Source organism: Copadichromis virginalis, linkage group LG16 (assembly GCF_057382275.1).
Source record: "Copadichromis virginalis isolate Kocher_CV1m ecotype Utaka linkage group LG16, C_Virginalis_male_GT1.1, whole genome shotgun sequence".
In the NCBI taxonomy this organism is placed as follows: Eukaryota; Metazoa; Chordata; class Actinopteri; order Cichliformes; family Cichlidae; genus Copadichromis; species Copadichromis virginalis.
Genome location: NC_140633.1, coordinates 23,385,541 through 23,402,384, shown reverse-complemented (window position 1 = coordinate 23,402,384; position 16,844 = coordinate 23,385,541). Strand labels below are relative to the sequence as shown.

Sequence of the window (16,844 nt, the reverse complement as noted above, 5' to 3'; positions counted from 1 at the left end):
TTACACCTTGCTTGTTTCTCAAGCATATTAGCACATAATTTGAATAGGAAAGGGAAGATGACAGAACAGAATAGCTCATAATAATACTCTGTTGACCTGAGGTAATCACTTAAAAACAACAAAAAATAAAAAAAAACCCCACAGACACAGAATTTGCTGCAACTTAGTTGTATTTACTTTAACATGTTTTAACTAAACAGAGCAATGTGCTAAGGAACCAAGAATGCTCATAATTCACCAAACATTTCAGCATGTTTTTTTACCCTCTACAAGTTTGTACACTACAAAGGTTGTTTATGGTTACGTCATATTCAACAAGATAAATGGGTGTCTGTCATCATTTTAATTGCGGTCATTACAGATTAATGACAGACACGCAGAAGCTACATACAGCTAAAGACATAACCAACAAATCCAATTTTGTACATAAATAGAACGTGCTCATCGCCATAAAAAAGCTCCAAAAATAGAAAATGATGCAAGCATTTGATTAGAAATCTCTGTTGTGGGCCAAATGTTTTTGATTTATTGATCCCCCCAAGTCCAGAGAGTAAACTGTATCATAAAAACAAGAAAAAAAGATCCAGCTTCAAAAAACATGTAAGGATTTGACACTGATTTCCTGGTGAGATATGAATCAATATCAGTACATTCAACTGTTGTTTGACCAACACCACAAAGTCACACAGACTGTGCTATAATTAACAATTAATATATCTTCTAGTACCCAAACGTGGCTTTAACCAAAAGTATATTCACATTTGTCACACATAAACATTCTTATCAAAGTGCTGGATCCTGGAGGAGGTGCTGTTGTCTGGAGTTAGCCTCTGATTTACAGACTTCGCCTGCCCTTTTGGGTAGGAGGAGATACGAGAATGTGAGGCAGCGCCTCTGTAGATATAGTTTACCTCTCTTTTGCTGTGAAGAAAAAGACATAGCTTAATTTTTACATGCCAAAAACCATTATAATTCAACAAACAGTGGCCTGTAAAATGTGCTCATGCGTAAGTCTTACTTACTAACCTACTGGTAAAAGAACCTGCAATGGAGAAGCATAACATGGTGCCCCCGAGAATACAGAGGACAGATCCACCCCAGCCAATAAAGAGAGCAGCTCCAAGTTCATACCTAGAGACAAACAGTAAAATTTAATGATAATGTTTATGTCTTTAATGTTTAAGTCAAGCCACATTAAAAGACTCTGTAGGGCAAACATGCTCCTTACTTTTGCGCGATAAACATTGGATCAAAAAATTCTGATGTTATCCGGTGCGCATAGATGGAGCAGGATGAGAGTGAGCACAGGCCTGAGTAAAAAGGGAAATGTTAATTATCTTAAACTGCTGAATGTGCTCTTGCTCAAATGGTTCATCTATACTTACCACTAAGAATGAAATGCACACCGGCAAAACAGGCAATCCTCGCTTTGTTTTTGTCAGATCCTCCAATTTTTGTGCACTTCATTCCCACAAGGGCAAATATAGAGCCGAAAAAGCCCAGAATGACGGCGGAAATCATGAGTGCCCTGCAAGCTATGAGGTAACCTACAGGCATAAAACAAAAATCTTACTACTTAAATGCAACCACAGGAGTCTTTTTGCACTATGCTTCTTTTTTGTGGTCTGGACCACAAGGTCAATGAGCTACTGACCTCGTGGCCAACTTAACACATAAAGTAAGAAAAACAATTTGTCATGAGTAACCTTAAGTGGTTTCTGCTACTTTGTGTTAGTGTGTCTGCTTCTTTGGGTGAAAAAAATGCCATTGAAATGTAATTTCGAGGCAAACATTAGCCTGGAAGCTAACCACTGAAACTAGTCAGCCGTGAACAAAACTCCCTGAGGTTCCCAGTAAATCTTCTTTATTGTTTTCAGGTTCTGAGAACTAAGGCTAAACATTGACATATTAGACGGTAAATGAGTTGGAGACTGGCTTTAGGGTTTGAATTATTCCGATGTAGCAATAAGCTTCAACGTGAATTTTCAAAAAATGATTTAAAGATAAAAAGAGCAGAGGTTTAAGCACATTAAGGAAAATGAGAAAGGATCAATAAAAACACAGAAAATTAGGTTAAAAGAGCATTTGAAAAGTCTTAAGATGCTATCATATACTATGGTATTAGTAAGCATACGAACATATATATACACACACTAACAATAAATAAACAGAAGTTGAGACCTATGGTTTAAATGAATCCAGCATACTAGTAAAATCCAAGATAAATGATAGGTGTATAATAAGAACAGCTGACCATCCAGTGCCAGCATCGAGATAAATTCTTTGCAGTTGGATACTCCTGTTGAATCAGTCACACAGGTCTTCCAAAGATTTGACCAGTAGGAAGCTGTGGTAATGACTGATCCATCATCTGAAGACACCTTCCAGTAGTCAGTCGGCAAGGTAGAAGACTCCAGTATCCACCCAGCGGTAGAGAAAAAAAAGGCAACAATCTCCTGAAACATGCTGCTCATAATGCTGAGAAGAATCCTCCACTTTACTGTGGCTGGCAGTTAAATTGATGGGACCTGAAATGGACGAATGCTTCCCTGAGACTTGTTGAAAATGTAGCTAGGCTCTTGGCACAAGTAGGTTCAATGAATAGGCTGTGATTACAGTTAATGTGTTGTGAACTGTTATATTGGGAAGGGAGGAGTTTGGCCTTAAACTTCAACAGGTGGCCAGTGGTCCTTTATAGTGTTTTCCACCCACGGTACACGTCACTGTGACTCGCAGTCCTGCTGTTGGTGACTGAGAGTCCTGAAAAGTTGAACTGCGATGATCTCACAAAAGGGTTTAAAATTAAGCTTAGCACACATCCTCAAGCACAGTTTCTAGGTAGCTGCAGGTATGTGTGTGTTTTATGCGGACTGCAGTAGACACGAGGGGCACTATTTAAATAGTTTTATTAATAAGTAAAAATATTGACGACATAGTAAATTTTTTTTTACATATTTAGAGCAGGATTGTTTGCGCAGAGTCGGGCAGGGCAGGTGTATTAGTTATTATTGATCTCTGGCTCTCTTCCACAGCATGTCTTTTGTCCTGTCTTCCTCTCTTCACCCCAGCTAGTCACGGCAGATGGCCGCCCCTCCCTGAGCCTGGTTCTGCTGGAGGTTTCTTCTTGTTAAAAGGGAGTTTTTCCTTCCCACTGTTGCCCAAGTGCTTGCTCATAGCGGATGATATGATTGTTGGGTTTTTCTCTGTATGTATTATTTCAGGGTCTACCTTACAATATAAAGAACCTTGACCCACATAGCAAAATTGGTATGGCCCGGATCTGGCCCACACAATGTGCTTACACGTGGCCCACATACCGCAAAGAATAACGCCCCTTTGGTGGCCCAGATCTGGTTTACCAGAGGTGGCCCAAACATGGGCCAGCACAAGGCCAGTTGCAGACACACTGCTGGCCCTGTGCTGGCCCAGAACAGTTTCAGCTCTGGCCCCAGATGTCAGCCTAATGTGTACCTTAATCAAGCCAAGTAATAACAACATGTGCCAGAACACAACAGTGCAAAAGTAACATGACAAAACTCAATGAATGGACTGATTCTTATATAGCACTTTCCTACTCTCTCAGATTACTCAAAGTGCTCTATACAACATGCTCATTCACCCAATCACACACTTTCTCTAAACTGAGCACTTCTTAACTACTTCCATGCACATTCCCACTCTTGACATGGAGACTGGAGGATCCAGGGATCAAACCACTAACCTTCTGATTAGTATGTGACCTGCTGTACCGCCTGAGCTACAGCCACCCAGTGGTAAACGCGAGCAAACTCTCACTAGGTTTTGGATAAAGTGTACACTCACAAACCTGTCTAACCTGCATTTGAAATGTTGGTTACCACAGCAGTATAGTATTGCAACATGGCATTTGGGTCTTCGAACTAAAATAGGAAAATAGGAATATAAATAGTGCCATCATTGCCAGAACTGGCCCACATCTGGTGGACATACACCCTTCCATGATACCAGCCAGTCAGAAGTGCCAGCTTGATGCCAGATCTGGGGAAGACCTGTTTTCTATGAGCCTAGGCCACATAAACCAAACCATAAGCGGGCCAGATGTGGCATGCCATCACATAAACAGTGCCATCTGCGCCAGGCCTGGCCCATATCTGGATGACATACCACTTACCATGCCAGAAGTCAGCCCGCAGTGCCGACTTGACACCAGATCCAGGCCAGACCTGTCTGCTATGTGGGGAGGTGACTGTTGTTGTGATTTGGAGCTGTATAAATAAAATTTAATTCATTGAACAAATACAAACAAACATTTTAAAAGATACCTTATATTTTTCACCTTGCACTGGGAAGTCACGAACAGTATAGGCAACAGTTACCACCACTTCCTCATGCACTTAAAATAGCCGCATTTAGATAACTTATTAACAACATGGCATTCTCTCTGATGTCTTACCTCAGACGAATGTCCCTTGAGTCAACAGAAATGTGTTTATAGGAGATGAACAAAAGGGCGATCAGGGTGTCTTTGACAAAGGCCAACTGAATTCAGTATGTGAATTACAGCTCCACCTGGTGGCTGTACACTAGTATCTCCCACCTTCATATGGAGGGACCTTGAGTTTTTTTCCCACCCATCCTTTCTGGGATTATTTTTGTCGATATTTTGTAGAATGTGGAAAAATAAATATGAAACTGGTAATACTGATAATATGTGGCAAACAAACAAACAAAAAAAAAGGATTAAACATAATTAATTTTGGTATGTTATAGACATAACTTAAATGCATTTTCTTTGAATTTTTTTTTGTTTCTTTCCATTGTGAGAAAGTAAAGCATTTTAGTTATTTTAGTATTTTATGCTTATTTTAGACCTATGCTGTCGTTTTCTGTCTTTCTCGCCTGTTAGTGCTTACATGTCTTGGGTTATTTCCCCTGTACCTGGACCCCAGAGACACCCAGTTTGACATTTCCTACAAAGAGGTTACACATTTACACATTTGCCACAATCGGTCTCTGAAATGCAAATTGTCAATTGAATTAACTGTTTGATTGCTTTGTATTAAGGGCCCATTTTAATGGAAATCAATCAACTGTACTTGTGGCTAAAAAAATGTTAGCAACAGAAATAACAAAAGATAGAGTTCAGAGACTGTGTTACATAATCTACTGTGACAGATACTGAATGCATGCTTCCATGAAAAAGAAAATAATAAAAAGTGCATATCTTACAAAATTCCATTAAAAAAAAATTCAAATACATTTTTGAATTTCACCTTTTAAAGAATTTTGAGGACTTTGCTGATAGATTTGCCAATAGACAAAAAGTGACACATTTGTTTCACTTAGTCACCACACATCAAGACTATTTAAAGAAGCAATTCCGCAGTATCCACACTGTACCTTACCATAAATTTATAGCTCAAAAAGATTATCAACATAATGCATGTGTTATTTAACCATAAACATAGATGTTCTGGCTGTTTGGGAAATATAAGATTTCTGATCTAACCTTCTAGCTGTAAGATAGTATGATGTGGTCTGCAGTGCAGAGATCCAATGGCATTTCCAGCACAGTTGTTCCACAGACCCTGGAGCACCCACGTTGCTGTGATGACTGAGGAAGCCCGGCTGGTGGCCCTCCATTCATTGGACACTGTGGCACCGATAGTGGCTCCTAACCCAGCCACACCACCGAGGAATGCCAAAATCTGCAAGCCTGACATTTGTTGGGTTAAGGTATGTTAGCAGTCTTTTAGTAGCCTGAAGAAAGAAGAAATAAAAATCCTTTCAGGCTAGCAAATTACACCGTGGACATGTGTTTCACTGAGATGATTAACAGACAAAACATCTTGCCTGCACATCCAGAGCTGAGGGGTGGACGCAAAGAGTAAAGGAAGTGGGCAGTTAAGCATTACATTTTGAAAGGGACTCTGAGAAAATCTCACTTAGTTTGTCCAGGTTTTCATCTAAAAATACTGTCAAGTGACACATTAACATAAAAAATAATAAAAGAGTAATCAGTAATCCTAACAAAATGAAAGTCAAAGTGACAAAGTCCAGTTCTTGTTCATCTGCTTCTGTTTAGCAACTGAATGTCTAATGATTTGCAAGCTCATTTTAACATATATGTTGTTTGTCATGTCTCCTGGTTTCACTCAAGAGAAATCTGTCAGACTTATCTAAAACAGAAAAAAGAAGAAAAAAACTGATATGTGTTCATTCCAATACTAAATCAACCTATTGACTAAAAGTTCAGGCATAAAGCCACTCCTGCCAAGTCATGTTGACATAAGAGTCAGATTAAAGCTTCCCTCTGGAAATGAGATGAGCCAATAATAACAACAGTCAGCCCTAAACTGTGCCCAGTGTTGCCCTTTTATCAGCTGTTACAAGTCCCACCTTCATTGCATGAGCAGTGTAAATGACTACTGAAACTATCTGATAGAAGTATGATACCTACTATAATTAAAATGCATATTATCAACAAATGCTCTTAAAAAATATAAAATTAAAAAAATAATCTATGTTTACTGCATGTTTCAGCTGCTAAAGTTGGAGCAGGTTTTGCTTACTTTATATGCAGTTAGAAATTTTAGTCTAGTTGAGGCCGGTCGTTTCCAAATGATTACCAGATAAATGAGAGGGGCTGGAAAAAAAACACAAAGGCCTGGCACTTTCCCTGCTTAATTTTTGCTCTTGTACTGAATTGAGATAATTTGATAAATAGTTTAGATAAAAACTCGAATGGACTGGCACCTATTAGAGCACTTTTCTAGTTAATTTGAATACTCAAAGTGCTTTGTAGCTACAAGTGCTTTGTAGCTTCATCTGCATAGGCACCTTTTTCTGTGCCTAAGTGCTTTGAACCTAACATTCCCACACTCTGATGGATGCATCAGAAACAACTCATGGTTCACTACCAGGGGTGTCACTAGGTTTTAAGGACAGGGGGGGCTTAGCCCCCAAGAGATGCACACGACATGAACGAACGTAGTGAATGAGCACAAAATTTCACAAACAGAAAACAAAGACTGAGAAATTGTTTTCCTACTTTTTTGGACAGATTAAACATCCTAGGCCACCAATAGATCTATTGTTTTATTTCAGTCTGCTTTATAATACAGTACAACAAAAAAACAGAGGAAATGTGTTTGTTGCATCAATAACAAGAAAAAAACTGAAAATAAAAAAGTACATTTTTCTGGCTGCAATCACCAGTTACTTGGTGGGTGGAAGCATCAAAGAATGACGTCTGTTTTTAAGAGTGGCAAATCGGTCAATCACTCTGTTGTGACTCAGATGCTGAAGCGTGTCTTTTTCAATAGACATGACTGCAAGACTGTGAAGTCTTTTCTGACCCATTGTTTGACGCAGCCAGGAGTGCAGCCGACGCAGTGCACTAAAGGACCGTTCGCACGAGCAGCTGCTGACAGGCACTGTTAGGGCAACTTGGATGGTTGCCTTCAGAGAGGGAAACATGTCTGAATCAAGGAGGTTGTACACAGACAACATATTTTTGGGTGGACATCCAGCCTCTGTTTTCCGGGTAAGAAAGTTTCTGGCCACCAGAACCTCCTCTTTTTTCAGGTCAAGTCTGTAGTGCTTTGCAAGTTCATTCAAGTGTGGTTCACTCAAGAAGTTCTCAGATTTAGGACTGCATGCCTGGACGCCTTTTAGCAGCCCTGCATCTACACTGCAAAATCTTTGATCAAGCTCGCCAACCATCCGATTCACACAAGGGAAAAGTAACTCTCTTTTCAATGTGTCTGAGTTGTTCAATTCAGTGCGTGAACCCACAGTTGCCTCCAGGACAAAATCCTCCATTTTCCTCTGTTTGTGCCTTGTCTTGGCACCTGGTTCAGGGATACTGTGGGTGTTACACAGGGCCTTGGTTTTCTCATACAGCTCTGTAGCAAATGCATCTGAGTGTTTGCCCTTAAGTGTGTCACACACAGCTTGTTTGCAGATAAAAGCTTCTGCCAGGTCTAAAGTCTCTTTCTGCAGGAATTTGTGGAGTCCTTCAGTTACAGACAGAATCGACTGAAACATCAGTAGTGCATAGACTGCTGAGAACTTGTAGAGCTTTGCTCTGAGACCAACAGCTATGGGGGATCCAATTGCAGATAGGCACTCCAAAATGGCAGGCAATGTCTCAAGAACTGCACTGATTGATCGCAACTGACATGCCCAGCGAGTGTTTGAAAGTTGCACAAGCTCAGTTTTTGTCAATCCAAGCTTTGCCTGAGTCTCCATGAACTTATGATGATTGACTAGGGAGGTGCTGAAGAAAGAATACACACACTCCAACAAGCTGAAAAGCTCCACAGCCTCTGGGACAGCCTTGCAAGTATTGCACAAAACCAGGTTGAGTTGATGAGCATAACAATGCACATAGATAGCCTCAGGATGGAGCCTTCTAAAATGTGCTTGTACACCTCCAGTGGAGCCACTCATAACGGCTGCACCATCATATGTTTGTGCTACACACTTAAGCTCTGCAAGACCATAGTTTTGGATCTGCTGCTGAATCTCATTTGCAATGGACTGGGCATCAAATGATTTTATCTCTGCAAGTGCAAGGAAACGCTCCTTCACTGCCCCCTCTGACACGTACCTGACACAAACAGCTAACTGCTCTGCCTTTTTATCCCTTGCCTCATCCACCATGATGGAATAGACTTTAGACTTTGTCATTTCAGATACAATGACACTAGTAACTTCCTGGGCACAACAGTCAATCATGTCATTCTGGGATGTTGGTGAGATATACTGTGCATTTGATGGGGGATTATGTTTTTGAAGAAAAGGATCAAACTCCTTCAAAAGCTCCATGCACGCAAGAAAATTCCCTCTGTTTGGGCTGTCTTCACCTTCATCATGACCACGAAAAGGGAGTCCCTGTCTCCCTAACATAGAGGTGACTGCAACAATTCGTCTGAGATACTCTCTTCTTTCGACTATCTCACTCACATTTGCAGTTGCTATCATCTGTGCAACGTTTCCCTGTTTGCTAGTTCCCTGGTAGCTTTTCCATGTAACAACACTGTCCTTATGTGTTTGTGCCATCTCATGCTTGCCAAAGATGACTAAAGCTTTCTTCCAGTTCTTGCAACCGTTACTGACCAAACTATCATGTTTGATGTTTTTGCCAAACACTCTACATGGGAAGCAGAAAGCTGCATTCTGGTTGACTGAATATTCTAACCAGTTGTGCTTTTCAAACCAGCTGTGGTTAAATGCTCGCTTCTGTGTACCAAAAGTATCATGTGGATAGCTCTTCAGCTTCACCTGTCTGGGCCCTGTGTCTTTGTCACCTAAATCAAACCCTGTAGTAGAATGAGTTGCTGCAGCTGCTTCATCATTTTCCCTCTCTTGGCCTGTTTGCTCTCCTCTCTCTGTAATAACTTGATCTTCCTCTGCCTCTCGATCTATTTGCTGCAGCTCCTCTGTCTCTCCTTGCTCTCTCTGACTTGAACTTGCCTGTTGACCTTTTTCTCCCTCAGCCACTCCTTCTGCCTCACCCTTCAAGATACATTAAAACATACTGAATTGTAATGTAAATTGCTAATATCATGACTTCTGCTCCTGCTCCACAGTAATTTGTTGCTCCCAAATATTTTGAAGTTACAAACATTATATTTTGAGCACGCATGTGACTAAAATGGTTGCAATTTAAAGCCCTGAAAAATATTACTAAATTACTTGAATTGAAGTAATATTAAAATAGAACCCTCAAAAATATGTGAGTCAGGCTAATTTGACTTATATACATATCTCTCTCTTTGCTCTCTCCACTTTCTAACCTTGACTCTCCTAAATAAAAGCTCAAGTTAAACAGGTCTTATATGTTGTACCGTGACTGAAATGTTTCATATTTCATATCCATATTGAGTCCCATAAAATTCTAATCAGACTGTCTCCATCACAAATGACTCCGTCCTTTGACTCACCTCTCCAGCAGACGTCTCTCCCCTCTGCCTCTCTGTGCTCCTCTGCCCTGACTCCTACAGGTTAATGGGGATGGAGTGATTATTATTATTTCCACTGATGATAACCATACCTGAATGAGCTCAGCTGGATTTTTCAGAGCTAAAACGAGTGACAGAAATTAACATTATGCTAACAATTTAACTTAGTGCGCTAGCCAGGTTTTTATTTACAAAATGGGGAGCACCTGGTTCATTATTTACATGGGACTCTCTGCTGTTAGCTGGAGCTAACTAATTGTTACTACCAGCCAGTGATGAAGACTTACTTTCTTGAAAAACTTGCGTATATCCATGATTTCTTGCCGTTTGCCACATGCACGCTAGTGTTTCTGCAGGTGTATACGAGCGGAGTGTAAAGTAGCAGTGAAAACGAGGACTGGATTTTCAGTCATGTGGATGTCCCCTGTGAACAACTGGAAGGGATTGGATAACGAAGCACTGACGCTACCTTAACAATGTAAAGCGAAAGGGACCAACCGAGTTATGATCATATTTGTGTGAATAGCGACAGGTTTATATTATTATTTCTTTAAACTCATATTCCTGCATCTTTATATTGAATTTGTCTGCAAGTTCTGTAAAAAAAAAAAAATCGAATAAGTTAAAAAAAAAAAAAAAACCCCACCAAATTATTTAGGGGGGCTTAAGAATATTTTAGGGAGGCTTCAGCACCCCTAAAATAGGCCTAACGACGCCACTGCTATTTACTACAAGGTACAACATGACACCATCCCCTCTTGGGATCTGTAACAGACAGCAAAGAAAAATGTTTCTCATATGAAGCAGAGGGAGCCTTGTAATGGACTCTTGTATCAGCCAATCTGCATACAGTGGGCGGGCCACGCATCGTCCGCGCTCATCACAGCCAAACCGGCTGACAGCCACCTGGGATAATCCCGTGCTGGACGTCGGTAGGTGTAGTATTGACAGTAGTCGGAGTCTACCCCAGCTGCTCAGCTGCTCAGTCAGTGTTTCCACTTCTCATTGTTTATCGACAACCCCTCTGCCACACAGCAGGCAGAGACTGTCTCCAGGTTGCTTTTTCTGTTTGGGTCATGGAACCTCCGCGGAAGGAGGCGAAAGATAATCCTTCGGCTTCAGCTAATCTTCTCTCCAAGATTTTCTTCTGGTAAGAAAACCGGCCTCACGCTGACAGCTTTCTGTGACATTAACCGAGTGAAGAGCTCTCCTGTCTGACAGTTTGTGACCACCCAATGAGGCCTGTCCATGGTTATTCAAGGTCCATCCCTTGAATAAACCACACGGTTACCGAGTGAAGTTTGTTACGTGGTGTTGAAAATAAGAGTTGTTCTAGAGTAAAGTGCCGTAAAGTTGAAATATCAGTGATGCAATGACAAGTAATGTGTAATAATGGAGAATTAGCATCAGTTTTTTAATTAACCCATTTTATTTACATTATATGTACTATATACATGCAGCTATTTAAACTAGGACAATATGTGTGTATTAAAAAGCATAAATGTGGTGTGATTAAAAAAAAGTACTGTATTTACTTATGACTTTAAAATGTAAACAAAATAAAACAAAATTATGCCTAAAAAAGTTGCTTCTGTTTACTTTTCCTTTAGTTGGCTAAATCCCTTGTTCAGAATTGGATACAGAAGGAAGCTGCAAGAGGATGACATGTACAAAGTTCTCCCGGAGGATGCATCTGATCGACTTGGAGAGGAACTACAGAGGTGGTTTAAATTTATTATGTCTGATTGTACTCAAGGTTTTTGTTTGGTGCTTCTTATAGAATCAGTCTACCAGTTTGCCCTCATTGTAATAAAGGCACCCTTTTTTAACAGTGATTCCACTGAAAGTCAAGCTATACAAAGTACTAACTGAACAGTCTCACGTGCTAATAAATTCAAACACTGATTCAGACAACGGTTCCGACTTTTCAGCAACTCCCGCCTTCATATCAGGTCGAGTATTACAGCACAGAACCAGGGTCATGAACAGAACTCACATTCACATTTGCCATCATTTTTGCTTTATTCTCCGGTACTGTATCCTGTGACATTTTATTAGATAGCACAAAAGGCCGTTCTATCATGCTTGTCCTCTCTGAGCAACTCTTCATGGAGTGGGTTTTACAAACACTGCCGTTCCAGCTTTTGTGGCCTGCCAGTGTCAACTAGGCCCTTGTGACCTCTTTACCTTGACTGACCCACTTCCCTGCTGGTGTTCACTTCCATTTCAGAGCTTTTGAAGAGGACAGACACAAACCACCTTTGGGCCTTTCTTGCTGCCAGCATCAGTGATTGTGGAAATGGCAGTGAAAATGTCAGCTTAAAACTGTAGAAACATCCAGCTTATGGTAACACTCACTACAATTTTTTTTCTGCGCAAATGTCAGCATTTGGCATTCAGGACCTTGTTCACTTCCAGTACTCTGAACTACTATATATTGAAGCTAGAGCTGCACACTCCTGGGAAGTACCAGTTGGATTGAAATGACTCCCTTCTCCACTGCTAAAACCCCTGTGTGTGTGGAGAGGCTGCCCCCTTTGACGAAGTTAAGCATCAAAAGTGTGCCCTGGAGATGGGCCCATCTATATTTAGATGGTAGTTCTGAGGGCATAAAAGTTATGGTTAACAGCACTCTTTTGTACGCCGCAGATGTTTAAGCGTTAGTGTGATACATGAGCAGGTGTTCCTCAGAAGACCGAGAATGTCAATACAGGATCAGACTGTGTTTGAAAAACAGTCTGCAAACAGTGTTTTATAAAGTTGCAGTGCAGAAATCAATCTGTAAATCTGAGAGTTAAGCGGTGCAGAATCCATAAGCACTGGTCTGCAGAGATGAGGAATAAAGGGATATGGTTAAATATTCTTGACAGAGGGTATGTCTGCTGTTGCCCAAAACAAATGCACTGACCTAAACGTTTTACCTTGCATTCAGGGGATCTGGGATTTTCCTGGCTTGGTTTACTTACCTGCAGAGGGAAGGGTAAATTAGTGCAAAGTTAATCTAAGTGACCGTCTTAGGCAATCCTGATGGGAATGGTCTTTTCCACAATGAGTATCCATAGTGCTCAAAGGATCAGTGAATAATTTGATGAGTATAAAAACCATTCAGAGTCAACAGATCTCAACTCAATTAAACTTATTTTAAAATGTGAAACTTTCTCTTTAGCATGTATTTTAGAAGAATGATGTTTCATCCCTTCATTAGCATCTTACAAACATCTAATAATGTCAAGGCTTTTCTGAAGACAGTGATTTTTACAATCAAGTATTTGGCTAAAGAGCAGCATGGGTAAGGCGCTTGGTCTCATGTGGGAGATGGAGAAGTAGTGCTATCTATATATAGGTGGGCTCACCTCCAAGCACAATGTCAACCTTAATGCCAAACACTCTCACAGGGGGCAGTCCCTCCCATAAATCGGTGATGTCCAATTAAAGAGGTGCCAGGAAGTGGCAGGGACCTTCATGAATCTCTGGTTGGCTTTTACGCAGCTGGGTATTCTGCTATTGGAAAAGAGTGCACCTTTGTCTGGTGCATATGGCATTTTAGAGTACTAGCAGAAAGTTGAGTGGTGAATTCTTCTCTTTACTACAAACGCCGATGTGGCATTGATGTCAAGGAGGGCCTGATGACTGGCCTGGAATTAAGCATTGAGAGCAAAGTCTTAGTATGTAACAATAAGGGGTGTTACAGTAACCACTCTAATAGAAGAACAGAGTAAGAATGACCAGATGGTTTTTGTCTAGCTTCTTGACAAAATTTGAAATTAAAGTAAACATGAGCAGGGAAGTGGGCCAGACAAGGTAAAGAGGTCATAAGAACCTTATTGGCAGGTCACCAAGGCTACATTCACATTGGTTGTGAAATAGTGAATTGTTGAACTCTGTTGGAATTGTTTGGAGAGGATAAGAATAACTGAACAGTTTTTTGTGCAATGTTAAATACATTTTGAGAGGGCCGAGGTTGATGGTGGATAAAGCCGCAGCTGGATTCACGAACCTGCTCCTGCTTTTTACCTTTGTTTATGTCTCAGGTTGATATGACAGGATGTGAGCGTGTAAAATCCAGACAGCTATGCAGTGTGTATGCCACATACTGTTCACATTGTGTAGCATTGTATTTATTGTTAATATTATGTATCAGCAGTAGTGATAATAGCGATAATAGTGATCCATACCTGGTTAGTTAGTATGAGCAATATAAATTAACAATTATAATCCTTCACTCTTCTCTTAAAATACACTAAGTAGAAATTGATTTTGCTTCTTTCCTGGGGAATCACCAGCAGTGTATTGCTTTATTACTGGCTTTGAAAATCTTCCTATCAGGAGTATTAATTGGTTTTCTTTCTATTTTCCGACACATTTCAAAGGTACTGGAATCAAGAAATTCAACAGGCCGCAAACGATTTACGGTCGCCTAAACTTACCAAGGCCCTCATTGAGTGCTATTGGAAATCATACTTGCTCATTGGATCGTACATCTTTATAGAGGTATATCAAAGTAACAATGAAAGTGCACAGCAAGAAGTGAGAAGCTTTAAAATGTAAAATACACTGACATTTCTGTTTTACATTCCCTTTGCTATCAGGAAGTCATCAAAGTCATTCAGCCAGTGCTACTTGGAAAGCTGATCGAGTACTTTGAGAGCTACGACCCAGCTAACTCACCTGCGGTCTCTGAGGCGTACATCTACGCTGCAGGCATCTCACTCTCAACCATCAGTCTGACTGTCCTTCACCATCTCTATTTCTACCACGTTCAACGAGCTGGGATGAAGATTCGCGTGGCCGTGTGCCATATGATCTATCGAAAGGCGAGTCATTATGATATGCCTGCAAATAAATGCCATCCTCTGAATTCTGCCGTGGTAAATTGAACTTACACCTTTGTTCCGCAAAGGCTCTGTGTCTTAACAGCTCAGCACTGGCCAAAACAACTACAGGACAGATTGTGAACCTCTTATCCAATGATGTCAACAAGTTTGACGAGGTGAATGAAAATATCTGCACTCAGCTTCCAGTTTAAATGCTACCTTCCTGAAAGCTATATTGCTAAATTTTGCTTGGAAGTGTTTTATACATATATTGATTGATTTATTTATTTTGATTATTTTGAAGTCTCTGCTGTGTGGTGCTGCTGAACTATACTGTAATATACTGACAGGTGTTTCTATTATTTTGTCCATTGTATTTATTTGAGTGTTGGTGTTAAAAGAGAAACACGAAGTTATAGCCTTACGTAGGTTTTTCTGCAGGGATTTATTATCTTGTATCTTTGAGTTAATGTTTTTCTTTTGACTTGCATTATAGATGACCTTACTCTCTTTGCCTTTGCAATATTTCTGCTTATGCTTTTCTTACAGGTCACATTATACTTGCACTTTCTGTGGATTGGTCCCCTGCAAGCAGTGTCTGTGATAATATTGTTGTTGTATGCGATCGGCCCGTCGTGTCTCGCGGGAATGGCTGTCTTCTTCTTTATGATGCCAGTACAGACCATGTTTGGACGTTTGTTCTCAAGACTGAGGTTTGAAGTCTTTTGCCAGATTCATTAAACATGCCATACATGTGCTGTTTTTCCTCCACGTGTTGTGTTGCATTGATTCCATAGTTTCAGTTTTTCTCTTAGGGCTGAAACAGCAGTCTTAACAGATGAGAGAATTCGCACAATGAGTGAAGTCATTTCTGGGATCCGAGTTATAAAGATGTACGGGTGGGAGAAGCCTTTTGGTGCGCTGGTGGATGAGGTCAGAAGGTACAGTTGATCTAACAATATACATATTCAGCCTCCAAATGTCTACCTGTAGAGGTTCAAGTGTGATATTGTAAAGTTATTTTTTAATATGAATATTAGAGTGAGTTAGAAGGAAGATTACTGTAAAGTGCAATAAAATTAAAACTGTGCCAAACACTGCCATCCTATTTTGTTTTCCACAGAATGGAAATCTCTAAGATCATGAAAAGCTCTTACCTGCGTGGCCTGAACATGGCGTCTTTCTTTGCAGCCAGCAAGGTCATCATCTTTGTCACCATCTGCGTTTATGTACTAACAGGGAACAAGTTGTCTGCCAGCAGAGTGTTCATGGCAGTTTCCCTCTACGGGGCAGTGCGACTCACCATCACGCTTTTTTTCCCCTGTGCCATAGAGAAGGTCTCTGAGTCTCTCATCAGCATAGAAAGGATTAAAGTAAATATATTACAGTTAGAGGCTATATATTTTCCAGTAGTGTGTTCTGATTACTTTGTATAAAAACTAAAACAAATAATCTACTATTCTTGTAAGCAATTTCTTCTGCTGGATGAAGTTGCTCCTCAGCATCTTGGCCTTCCTGTGGCAGAGAAGAAGGACTGCATGGTGAAAATTCAGGACTTAATATGCTACTGGAATAAGGTAGGAAACATTTTGGGAAATGCGTCTTTCCCTCTCATCCTAAATATGTATCGCATGCAATCTTTTGAGCCCTCGAAGCATAGCTAGTATTATACACTATGCTACACCAGCTGCGATGCTTGTGAGACAAATTTGTGGTTTTGAGCTATGCATAGTAGGTGAACCAAGAATTAAATTAATTGTTGTGTATTTACTACACACACCGATGTTCAAACTGGCTTACTTTTTCTTACAGACTCTTGAAACTCCAACCTTGCAGAACGTGTCTTTCGCAGTGAGATCAGAGCAGCTCCTGGCAGTAATTGGACCTGTTGGAGCTGGAAAGGTCAGGTCTGTTGTCAAGTCTCAGATTTAGTGAAGCACACACATGACCATGAGCCTGACATGGGTTAGGTAACTCTAAATACTTCTTACTGAAAATCTGTTGTGTTTACCACCAATTTCACAGCAGAAACCCTGCCTCTTAAGTTTCCTTATTAGTATATGATGCTTGTTTAATACATACA

The 16,844-nt window shown here is 40.5% G+C and overlaps 3 protein-coding genes across 5 annotated transcripts in view; 1 reads left to right on the top strand and 2 right to left on the bottom strand.

Moving 5' to 3' along the window:
• Positions 1-162: 162 nt before the first annotated feature.
• LOC146690802 (claudin-10-like) lies at positions 163-10,548 on the bottom strand. Of its 2 annotated transcripts, XM_085433902.1 has the most exons (6): positions 9,930-10,548; positions 5,489-5,739; positions 1,386-1,547; positions 1,229-1,310; positions 1,027-1,131; positions 163-921 (listed from the first exon to the last, which is right to left on the bottom strand). In XM_085433902.1, the coding sequence occupies exons 2-6, from the start codon at positions 5,700-5,702 to the stop codon at positions 765-767; spliced, it is 720 nt and encodes a 239-aa protein (XP_085290028.1). In that variant the 5' UTR covers positions 5,703-5,739; positions 9,930-10,548; the 3' UTR covers positions 163-764. The 2 variants fall into 2 exon arrangements, with proteins under 2 accessions (XP_085290028.1, XP_085290029.1); XM_085433903.1 differs by lacking the exons at positions 5,489-5,739; positions 9,930-10,548 and adding an exon at positions 2,255-5,321.
• LOC146690803 (zinc finger MYM-type protein 1-like) lies at positions 7,065-9,513 on the bottom strand. The gene has a single exon (XM_085433898.1). The coding sequence runs from the start codon at positions 9,043-9,045 to the stop codon at positions 7,198-7,200; it is 1,848 nt and encodes a 615-aa protein (XP_085290024.1). The 5' UTR covers positions 9,046-9,513; the 3' UTR covers positions 7,065-7,197.
• A 177-nt stretch (positions 10,549-10,725) lies between the features above and the next one.
• The window catches only part of LOC146690801 (ATP-binding cassette sub-family C member 4-like), a 39,070-nt gene continuing 32,951 nt past the window's right edge, over positions 10,726-16,844 (top strand). For both annotated transcript variants that reach the window (XM_085433897.1, XM_085433896.1), the window contains exons 1-10: positions 10,726-11,097; positions 11,558-11,668; positions 14,318-14,438; positions 14,537-14,761; positions 14,848-14,937; positions 15,311-15,474; positions 15,577-15,702; positions 15,885-16,134; positions 16,231-16,338; positions 16,574-16,663. In XM_085433897.1, the coding sequence (XP_085290023.1) occupies positions 11,024-11,097; positions 11,558-11,668; positions 14,318-14,438; positions 14,537-14,761; positions 14,848-14,937; positions 15,311-15,474; positions 15,577-15,702; positions 15,885-16,134; positions 16,231-16,338; positions 16,574-16,663 (1,359 nt within the window). In that variant the 5' untranslated portion in view covers positions 10,726-11,023. The remainder of the gene's footprint in view (positions 11,098-11,557; positions 11,669-14,317; positions 14,439-14,536; positions 14,762-14,847; positions 14,938-15,310; positions 15,475-15,576; positions 15,703-15,884; positions 16,135-16,230; positions 16,339-16,573; positions 16,664-16,844) is intronic.